Source organism: Hyposmocoma kahamanoa, unplaced genomic scaffold, assembly GCF_003589595.1.
Source record: "Hyposmocoma kahamanoa isolate Upper Pololo Valley unplaced genomic scaffold, ASM358959v1 114, whole genome shotgun sequence".
NCBI classification, from domain to species: domain Eukaryota; kingdom Metazoa; phylum Arthropoda; class Insecta; order Lepidoptera; family Cosmopterigidae; genus Hyposmocoma; species Hyposmocoma kahamanoa.
The window spans coordinates 2158396-2169412 of NW_020653383.1; the positions used below are offsets into that span (position 1 = coordinate 2158396).

The 11017-nt window shown below is 34.9% G+C and overlaps 1 protein-coding gene across 1 annotated transcript; it reads right to left on the reverse strand.

Annotated features, from left to right (window-relative positions):
• Window positions 1–949: 949 nt before the first annotated feature.
• LOC113239196 (probable aldehyde oxidase 4) lies at window positions 950–6071 on the reverse strand. The gene is made up of 6 exons (XM_026476084.1): window positions 6068–6071; window positions 3291–3460; window positions 2824–2984; window positions 2244–2650; window positions 1014–1237; window positions 950–967 (listed from the first exon to the last, which is right to left on the reverse strand). Exons 1-6 carry the CDS (start codon window positions 6069–6071, stop codon window positions 950–952), a joined length of 984 nt encoding a protein of 327 aa, XP_026331869.1.
• Between the last annotated feature and the right edge of the window lie 4946 nt (window positions 6072–11017).

An 11017-nucleotide genomic window follows, 5' to 3' on the forward strand; every position in this document is an offset into this window, starting at 1 on the left:
TATTAAGTACTTCAACCATCGAGTATATTACCAGAAATAGAGGTGAAATGTCATTCGATTTGTTTAAAAACTATACTGCCATATCATTACTGTGACAACTGCGCTCCGATTGGCAAGCCCGAGTTCGAAACAATTGACGGGTGTCGTCAATGGGTGTCGTCAACTGTTTCACTTCAAATCGACCAGTTAACTTGAGCTTTGCTATAATGGACGAAAATTGCAAAATTACATATTTATTATTTAATGTTTTGCTGTTTTTCCCACACCACCGAATAGAACAGCACAGCATTGTTAGTGATATTATCTTTATTACAATAAATACAGAATATTTTTTGGAATATACGGACACGAATACACAGGTCAGGAGTTGGCCTGTCTATATTTCAGTGCAAACGAGAGTTGATATTTATAAGAGCTGTATCGCTAATGTGTTACCAGGAATATATGGCCCTTATTTCGTCTCTATTTCTGGTTATATATTTGATGAAGTCATACCGAATCGTGTTATCGTAGTATAATGTTAAAGTTAACATTATACTACGATAACACGATTCGGAACATCAAAAAAGAAAGAGATTCCATTATACAGTTCATCAGCGTTATTTCTTTCCTACTTTTAGTAAGGCAAAGACAATATTGGGAAATCATTCGCTCTTTCAGTCACTTTAGCAATAATACATTCCTTGGTGGTAGGATGATGTGTTGTTTGTGGTGAAAATGAGTAATATTATAATAAGCTTACTTTATGCCTACATTGAAATGAGATTGTTTTTGGAAAGGTTATGGTAGGCGCCCTGATGTCGAAGAAGGTTCACAACCAACGTGTGAAGTCCTCAGCCCGCATTAGGCCAGCGTGGCGGACTAATGGACGATAAGTGGGTTGAAGATGATGATATTTATCGATATTTAGTATTAAGAAAATACGCGCTACGTGACCGGTTGAATTTTTTCACTCGTCTCCGATTCTCTGATAGCCAACGTAAAACAACACTATACGTATTTGAGATACTTACATTTCTCACTGGTATATGAGCAACGAGGTCCATATGATCATAAAACTGTTTCAGGTACGAAAACTCCTCATTTTCACCAGATATCTTCAAAAACAGTTCCATCATTTCAGTTAACGGCATTCCAGCTCCGAGAATTAAGTTGACATCCATCGAGTATTCTTTTAACACTGCGACGTTGAATATGTCTATCACAGTAGATGGGTAATTTGAAACGTGAAATACTCCTGGAAAATGATGATTGCCATATAGGTGTTGGCAAAATATAGAAGTAATTTGTGAGAGATTTATATCACGGAACATTGTAGGTATATTACGTATTAATAACGCACACTCTCACTAGGGAAACTCTGTGTCGCGGGTGCCATGGATAGCACATAGAGAACCAATAAATTACATCCAAACTCACGAGATAAATAAATGTAGGCCATACAAATATTTCTCCCGGTCCAGGAATCGAACGTGGAACGTGGGACTGCGTGGCAAACCAGCGTGGTATTTATTCGGCCACGGAGGCAGTCGTTATTAGTGTTAAAGATGGGCAGATATGTTGATTAGTATATATATACAGTAAATTATTTATCTGAAAACAAAACTAGGTATATTGCAAAGCACACTTATTTTTCTGGAAAGAAAGGAATATCATCTTTTACTAACAGGTAGAATATTTCCGGGTGAGAAAATCTAGTACTTTGGTACTTTTAAATAGCAGTTATAACTTATTTTTTACAAAGTTTGGTCTACAAGTACAGAAAAAATTGCGGAGCAACTGTGAAGCAGTCAAAACATTTAAGAGAAATTAAACTATTATAGTTTAAATATAATTATTAATACAAAGATCGAATACTTAGAAAAAATTCCTTCGATCCGGCCGGATTCGAACTGACGTCTTCCAGCAAACCGTGTCAGACGCTATGCCAACTAAGCCACGGAACGAACCAGCGGACCTCACGAATTTTTGTATGTGCTTGTTGTTGAATCTTTGTATTTGGTTTTCAACGGCTTTTCAGCCGTAGCGCCTATGAGAAATCTATGAAAGTATTTCGTCACCCAGTTAGATACCGTTACAGCTACCAGCTCTGGCTAGAGATGTCTCTATTACCTTTTAATTAAATTTGTATTGAATTGATATTCAATTGTTTTTGCGAAACTGCTCCACTAGTTTGTTTTAATTACGTATTATCAATTCAATACAAATTTATTTTAAATATTTTTTAAATAAAATATTTTAACCTTGTCCAGTGTTACCAGCGATCAGTCTATATTCGCCATGTTCCATTGCTTGGAAAATATCATTTAAATCGAATACCTTGTAAAATTTCGTTGATCCACAGTCAACAACAATTTTGTTTGTTTCATCTACTACAAACCAATCGTCTGTTTCCTTATTTTCGTCAGGTTTTGAGTCTTTTTTGTCACATTTATGTTGACATTTTGTTTTACAATTTACTCCGCACGGTTTAACAAAATCCAGGTCTTCAAGGTCAATAAGTTTATTTTTGAGTCTATCGTCGATATCTGTAGCGAAACTCTTAAATGCATCAGCGATTGATCTGTATCCTGTACATCTGCAGATATTACTGGCAAAGGAGTTTTCTATCTCTTTCATTGATAAGTTTTTCTTTTTTGATTCGTAGAGACTGAAAGAAAATAAAATAAACAAGTAAAAAAGCGCCCGGATTTAAATATTTGCTTTATTGGAAGATATCTTAGAGGAGAAACAAAAGTAAAACCTACCTAAACCTAGTATAGTAAAACATGATAATATATATCAGATTGTTGCTCCATATTCTGCTATAAAACAAATTCCTACCTGTACATATTCATAATCCATCCAGGAGTGCAGTACCCGCATTGGGTGCCGTTAAACTTAGCCAACCGAGCTTGGATGTCATGATAACCCATGGTCTTGTTGCCGACGCCCTCCACTGTTGTCACCTCCCAACCATGGCAGGACAATACAGATACGAGGCACTGTAATTATATATTATCGTTATTGTATTTCCTTACAGAGGTCCTGCACAACTACATTTAAGGTGCTTTTCCACCGGCGAGGTCAGATGAGGCGAGACGAGGATTGAAATTTGTATGGCAAAATTTCAATTTTCTCTTAGAATATCTTCGGTGGAAATGGTCTGGATTTACGAGGATGGGCGAGGCGAGAATTGAAATATGTGTTGATGTAATATTATTTTTGTGTCTTACACTGATGCATTTTTGCAATAAATGATCACATGTGGTTTTGTTATATCAAGGGTAGGAAATAGCGGTAATACTAACAGAATTAACTGAGAACAATTTGACTTCGTTGTTCGGTGGTAATGGCGCCCTTACTGCGACTACACACGCACCACAACCGCCTTCATGACACATCGCCTTCGTCCCTCTGTAGTCCGCCACATTTCTGATGAATTCATTTAAAGATACGTCTGGGCCGTACTTGCCGTCCACTGAAAAATATGATGCATTATATAATATCAAAAATAAGATATACTTAAGCTATAGTTTAGGAATTTTGTCTAATGCAACCCTTGTCGTGTCTTCAAACAGTTTTTGAACATTATTATACTAAAAAGATTAGGTACTAAAAACTAAGTAAGTATAAAATAAATATACAAAAAATGTGTATAGATACCGAGCCCAATGAAATTCAATTTAGATTCGTTTCAAAAGCAAAAAGAGGTGATCTTGAAAGATAACAAACACAATAACGTTATTTATTTATTATAGCGTTCTAATAAATACAAGTCTCGAATTTGTTAACCTAACGAACGAATCTCTAATTTGTTGAAAAGCGAAATCCGACAAAATTTGGAACTTCAATTTGATGAAAGGCTTTTGATATTTGTTCGCATACAAAGCAAATTCGTTTTTTTAAATTTTACTATAATTTTGTGCATTGGCTAATTACTCTATCGAATGAATAGAATAGAATAGAATAGAAGAATAGAATAGAATCGTTTATTTCATGTTATCAATGTCACAATATTACAATTGGAAATACAATGTCAAGGGATAACTATGATCGTCAGTAATAAAATTATAATAATAATAATGAATATAAAATAAAGTAGTATAACTACTGCTTGTCGAATAAAATAAAATTAAAATTGTTTCAAAAGAAACTCATCGACACTGTACAATTCAATATCCAATAAAAGGTTTTTTAGTCGGGTACAAAACGTTGCATCGTTTCTAACACTTTTCAGGTCTGTGGGTAGATGTTCGTAGAATCGGGGACATATTACCCGCGGATTTCTAGTTGCAAGTTCGGTACGGTGGGCAACGGATTTTAGTGTTCCCGCGTTTCGTAACGCTCGGCCTCCGCCCGTACGTCGCTCATAAGTAGCCAAGTTTTGACGCGCATAAACTATTATATCATAAATATATTGTGAGTACATGGTCATTATATTGTATTTCTTAAAAAGGTTTCTGCAGGTCTGACCCTTTTTTATGCCTACTATTGTTCTTAGTGCACGTTTTTGAAGAATAAATACCCTAATCGACTCAGTTGAATTACCCCACAGTGTGATGCCATAAGACATCAACGAATGAAAATACGCATAATACGTCTGCCTCAATACCACATTGGAGACAAGAGGACGCAGTTTCCTCAGTGCGTATGCAGCACTTCCAAGTTTTTGACATAGAGTTTGTATATGTGACTTCCAGTTCAAATTTGAGTCTAGCGTTAAACCCAAGAATTTACAGGTGTTACATAATGGAACAATGGAGGTGATAATTGGCTTTGTTATAGAATTTCTTCCTGAGAACAACATAAGGTTTGACTTCGATTCGTTAAAAATAAGTCCATTCGCAGAGAACCACTCACACAGCTGCTCATACGTGCAGGCTAATTTTTCTTCCAACTCGTTGTAGGTTTTAGCACACACTATAACGGTTGTATCGTCGGCAAATAGAACCACAAGACCCCCTGATATAAAGTATGGCAGATCATTGATGAATGCCAGGAATAGTGTATTACCTAGGGCAGATCCCTGTGGGATGCCAATGGTGACGTCACCAGCCGCTGACCTAGTTGTTGTACCGTTTGTACTGACCTGAACCGTTTGCCGTCTGTTTGATAAAAAAGACTTTAATAGGTTATGGGCGACTCCGTTGACGCCATACACAGCTAGCTTTTGAATTAATAAATCATTTTCAATTACATCGAACGCCTTTGTTAGGTCACAAAAAATGCCTGCAGTTTTATACTTATCATCTATACTGGTAATAATAGAATCTACTATATTTTGTGCTGCAACTACGGTGGATTTACCTTTCCTATAAGCATATTGTCTATCTGATAACAAATCGTTCAATTCGAAATGATCCATAATACTTGTTGATATAATAGATTCTATTATTTTTGATATATTCGGAACTATGGTTATCGGTCTGTGGCTTTCAACATGGGTCACGTCCCCCTTCCCCTTAAACACTGGACATACACGAGTACTTTTTAAAATATCAGGATATATACCTTCTCTAAACATTTCATTTATTAAAATAACGAGTATGTCTCCAATCACTGGCCACACCGACATTAATATATTTATAGATATATCGTATATGTCCAGCGTTTTTGACGTATGCCACATACCCCTCACTACCCCCTCCAACGAGTCACGAGTGACAGTTGGAAGGCTGTACTGAGGAACATCGCATTCACCCACGCATTTTCTTAAAAATGACATTGATTTTTCTTTATTATTGTGTAGATGTAATTTTGAAGTTATTGTAAGAAAATAATCATTGAAGTAGTCAGGTATCATGTCTACAGGCACAATGTCTCCCTTGTGAGTCAGTCGAACGTTTTGTTGGTGATTCCTAGTTGAAACCTCATCGTTCACAATCTGCCACATTACCTTACTCGAGTTTTTAGTAGACATCATCTTATTATCATTAAATAGACGACGATCACGCAAACTCATAGATTTTATTAAATTTGAATGATGTTGAAGACATTTATTTAAAACATTATCATGTGGAAATTGGTGTTTCATTGAGCAGAAATTATTATACATTGCAATGTGGTGGTTAAGTTCTTCACTCACCCATGGAATAGTATTCCTCTTTAAAGATATTTTTTTAACTGGAAAATGAATATTAATATAATAAGTTAATATTCTTATCAATGAACTAATTTTTCATTAATATTAATATCAGTCACATGAATGAAACTCCAATCATAATTATAAATGTCCATATAAAATAAATTAATAGACTCCTCTGCAAAGATACGTCGATGTATAAATTTGTTTACATTTTTGTTTTGCGTAACAGGTAATACGAATAGCTGTGCGTTGTGGTCGCTTATCGGCGTATCTAAAGGAGAAACGGTTATGTAATTACAGTCATCGCTCGAAACTATCCCACAGTCCAAAGAAGTGCTACAAGTGTCACATTCGCGTGTAGGAAAATCGACAATATTTTTTGTGTTATAACACCTTAATAGGTCGTCTAGGCATCGCCTGTCCGAGTTGTCGGTTAAATAATCTACGTTTATGTCGCCGACCAAAATTAACCTTTTATTTTCGTCAAATATTGTTGACAATAATTTTTCTATTGAATATAGAAATTGTTTAAAATCTCCGTTTCCAGTTCTATAAATACCCACAATAACAATATTTTCCAAATACAGTTCAATTACACAAATTTCACAATGATATTCAACACCAATACTCTGTAGGTCCGTTCTTTGTTTAAATAAGATTCCTGGCTTTGTAAACATAGCTACACCGCCGTGGTTGATGCGCGGGCGACAGTAGTAATTTGCGAGCTCGTACCCTGATAACTTCACGCGTAGTATTTCATTGTTTTTGCACCAGGTTTCAGAACATACAAGAATGTCAGGTTCGTGTGTGTTTAAAATTATGTTCAATAGTCCCGTTTTACCAGTAATAGAACGTACATTTTGGTGTAAGATCGTTATGTTCGATTTGTGTCTCGGTTTTGAGGTTATCCCTGATCGTGCCGCGCGTGTGTTTTTCTTAAGTTTTTTGGAGTGATCGTATTGAACTTTCTAATTGATACTCCGGCGGGCCATAATCCAGGATCTCGTATAGATTGGACTTTGTTGGCTGGCACCTCTAATTTAAAGGACGCGTACTCTCCGCGTGTCGGCAGCCGCTCACAGCATACTCCACTAATTCGCAGCCGAGATTGAATCGGCTGAATGAATTCTCGGTGTAAAAATCGTTATTAATTCATAATATAGTTTAGTGCATAATCACATGTCAACAATATTTTTAAATTCATAGTACAAATGGTACCCTGTAAGGACGCCATACCAATTTCATCACATAATAATATTACATTAACTGTATAGAAAATATTTTTGCACATTATTTGTATTCATTAAAAATAATTGTATAGTTATTATTGGGTACTAAATTATTTAAAATCAAATTAATCATCATTAAAGTATTCAGATAATTATAATTATAATAATAATAAAAGCTGAGAAAAATAAAGTAAATAATAATAGTAATTCAGTGACAAAAGTACATCATTACAATGCTAAGCTAAACAAACATAAGTGCAATAATAGGCTGCTGAATGTACTAAATTCAATTAAATGCAGCCACTACAGTCGAACTAGGAAATCCCGTATCTCAACACAAGACATAAGTTATAATAGCTTTTATTAATTAAAAAAAATCGATTTAAGTTGCCTTTCGAAAGCCTTAGATTCGTTGGTACACTGTAAGCTATTTGGGACATGGTTATATATTTTTATTAGATGTATGGATGAATATAATTTTAATTTCGAGGAAGGTAATTTCAATTTGTTCTGAAAACTAATATAGTAAATTATTGGGTTTTCTGCTTTTAATGGCTAATACAGGTAAGAGTGTTTTTAATAAACTTATGAACTTCAAAATTCTTGTATACAATACACAAGTTAACGCAAGTCGAAATTACATATAGCAATGTACAGATAGCAAACACGTTTAAAGTTCTAGCGTGCTTACAGACGAGAAGCACTGTATAGTCAAATTGGTCAACTTCAGTGTTGAACGGACAACCGCCAACAGTAAAGTTGTCGACAACAAAATCGATACCTCCAGTAAACACTACGTCAACTTAATTTTTGGGCTTGTCTCTTTCTAATTTGTTTTTTGTTTCTTTTTTTCAGAACATTCGTTTTTTAAAATTTTTATTGAGTTGATATTCAATTATTTTATGTCAAACCGCTCCGCTAGTTTGTTATGATTATTAATACAAAGATCGAACACGTACAAAAAATTCCTTACATCCGGGCCGGATTCGAACCTACGTCTTCTAGCATACCGTGCCAGACGCTATACCAATTAAGCCACAGAACGAAACAGCGGACCTTGCGAATTTTTCTATGTGCTTGTTGTCGTGTCCTTGTAATTGTGTTTTTCAACGACTTTTTTAAAGTGCTCAATCTTTGTTTGATACTGTAGTATCAACCTATATGTAGGAACCTTCTAAATTTTGGTTTTCTACTGAAGTCACTATAGTTATTAAATGCACATTTATCCCAAAATTTGAAATTTGCCCAGCGGTTTAATGACTAATTGTCAACGTGTATTCCTATTTTATTCATATTAATTTTTAAGCGCGCGCATAGCGGGAGGCCAGGCCCCCATTGATAAGCTTTTAGTTTTTTAGAAAAAAATAATATGAGGCAGTTAATTTTGATTGTCTATGGTTGGAATTAAGTACATATATTGAAATAAATCGGAATCCGCATGGCATAACCAGAATATGAATAAAACAAAAATCGTTCAAAAAAAGAAGCCCACAGTTACCATTAACAATAACGTATAGCTCTCTACGTAATCCATTAAGTAAGATTCTAATGTAATTACAGTTACGTACGCTAATATGATATACAAAGAGTAGATCGCCGGAATAAGACCTCTGGGACAACAAATTGTTCTTCCTAAGGATTTATGGAATTTTGAGCAGTATTACTTACTATAATAGGCCCTTCAGGTAGTACGTGTAAAAAAAATCAAAGAACAGAGTCTATCGCCATTTCCTTAATGATTGTAAATTGCGTTCAGGGTTGACTATTTATGAATTCCTACTCGCTTGTAATGGAGCTTAAATTTTTTTTAATACTTTAATATAATTCAACTGCTACCTTTTAATCAAACTTCACATCGAAAAAACACATTTGCTCGTAATGTGTGGCAAAATTGGCGATTTTTGTCATATGGGCCTAAGGCGGTAATGGTTTTTTTTTTTAATTTCTACGCTCCCGCCAGTCGAATAATAATTACTTAACTTGCTCACTTCCACCATATTCGCGCCGCGACCACAGATGACAGTGTACGTTTTGGGCTTTATTTCATTTAAAATTTTAATAAGATACATTAACAGATACAATAAATAAACTAAAATTATTTTTGAAGCCAGTCCAAGCAAAAATTCTTAATACAATTTTTTTCCTGAAACAGGTCCTTCAAAATACGTAAATATGTATAAACTATAACGTTGTTATGTTTAATTTACCTTTTTATAAGCAAGCGTTCAAAAAGCATGGTATGCCACACGGACTGAACAGCAATTACAAACATTTGGGTCATCAGTTTTGAATCAGTACTTCGTTTACATATCTAATAGCACTTGTGACACAATGTACATTTAAAAAAATATTTAGGCTGGAACAAGTGCCAGATTGACGAATTAGGTTCTTTTTAAATTAAATTCCTGATAATAATAATAATTCAATAATCACAAATATATATATATATACTTGCTAGTAGTCCTTAAATAATTCAATGTATTGGGCAAAACTACAATTTATTAAGCTCTTTTTACGAAATAAAATTTACAGTTATATCCTTCAAATTAGCAATTTCTCTTTACATGCATACATCCGTTGTTTATAAAATTAGTCGAAAAATAGATAATTTAATTTCAAACAGAATGTATTGTTCACTTTTTTTTTAACTTATATAGTTCATAAGTTAAGTGTTATTAAAAAATAATTCCTTCCCACGCGCGAGGTCTGCGCATTACTACGCTCAGTCGCCTTTCAGGCTTTGCGACGGCTGGATTTTGCGTATGATTTTGAGCTTGAGGTGGTGGTAACCCGCTCAAAATTTAAAACTTTGTTTTTAATTAATTTCACTTGTGTTTGTGTGAAATTTAATTTGTATATATATATATATATATATATTTGATTTTGTTTTTATATTTTAGACTCTACAAATTAATTATTTCGTTATATTTACATTGCATCTTTTACAACTACCAAAGAATAGACAATATAGATATGCCGAAATAAAAAATAAATCTAAGGTGAAGTGTGGAATTTGTACAATAAATATATGCAAATAATATGGCTCTGGCTGAGAAGGTTTAGGTGTTTTGGAAGAGAAGGCCTAGGTGTTCTGGGTAGTGCCATGGAGTGAATTCTATTGCCCTTTGCCTCGGGTTTAATTCCCGGTAGATCAAATTTTTTTAAAGAACTTCCTGAACTTGGGTTTGGTCTGGGTTTCTGGTAATGCCTATGTTTGGAGTCAGATTCTCTGACACTCATAAGGAGTACAGGGAGTTCCCTAGTTTGAGCTCAGGTGGTTGGCAACAGAGCAGACAAAAGTATATTTCCCAAATTGATTCTACGGGAAATGAACCCGAGACCTAAAGCTACGGAATACACTACGTGGTATTGCCTAGAACACTTAGTAGTAAAAAACCATTTTAGGAAAATTTCGTTTCCGAAACTGGTTCTACAAGGAATCGATCGACGGGGACCAAGATGTAAGGAATTCACTCCGCGGCACTACCCAGAACACCTAGGCCAAAACCATTTTGGAAAAGATCATTTCCCAAATTGGTTCTACCGGGAATCGAACCTGGGACCAAGAGTTACGGAATACACTCCACGTCACTACCCAGAACACCTAGGCCAAAACCATTTTAGAAAATTTCTTTTCCGAAACTGGTTCTACCGGAAATCAAACTCCGGACCAAGAGCTACGGAATTCACTCAACGACTCTTTCCAGAACACCTAGGCCAA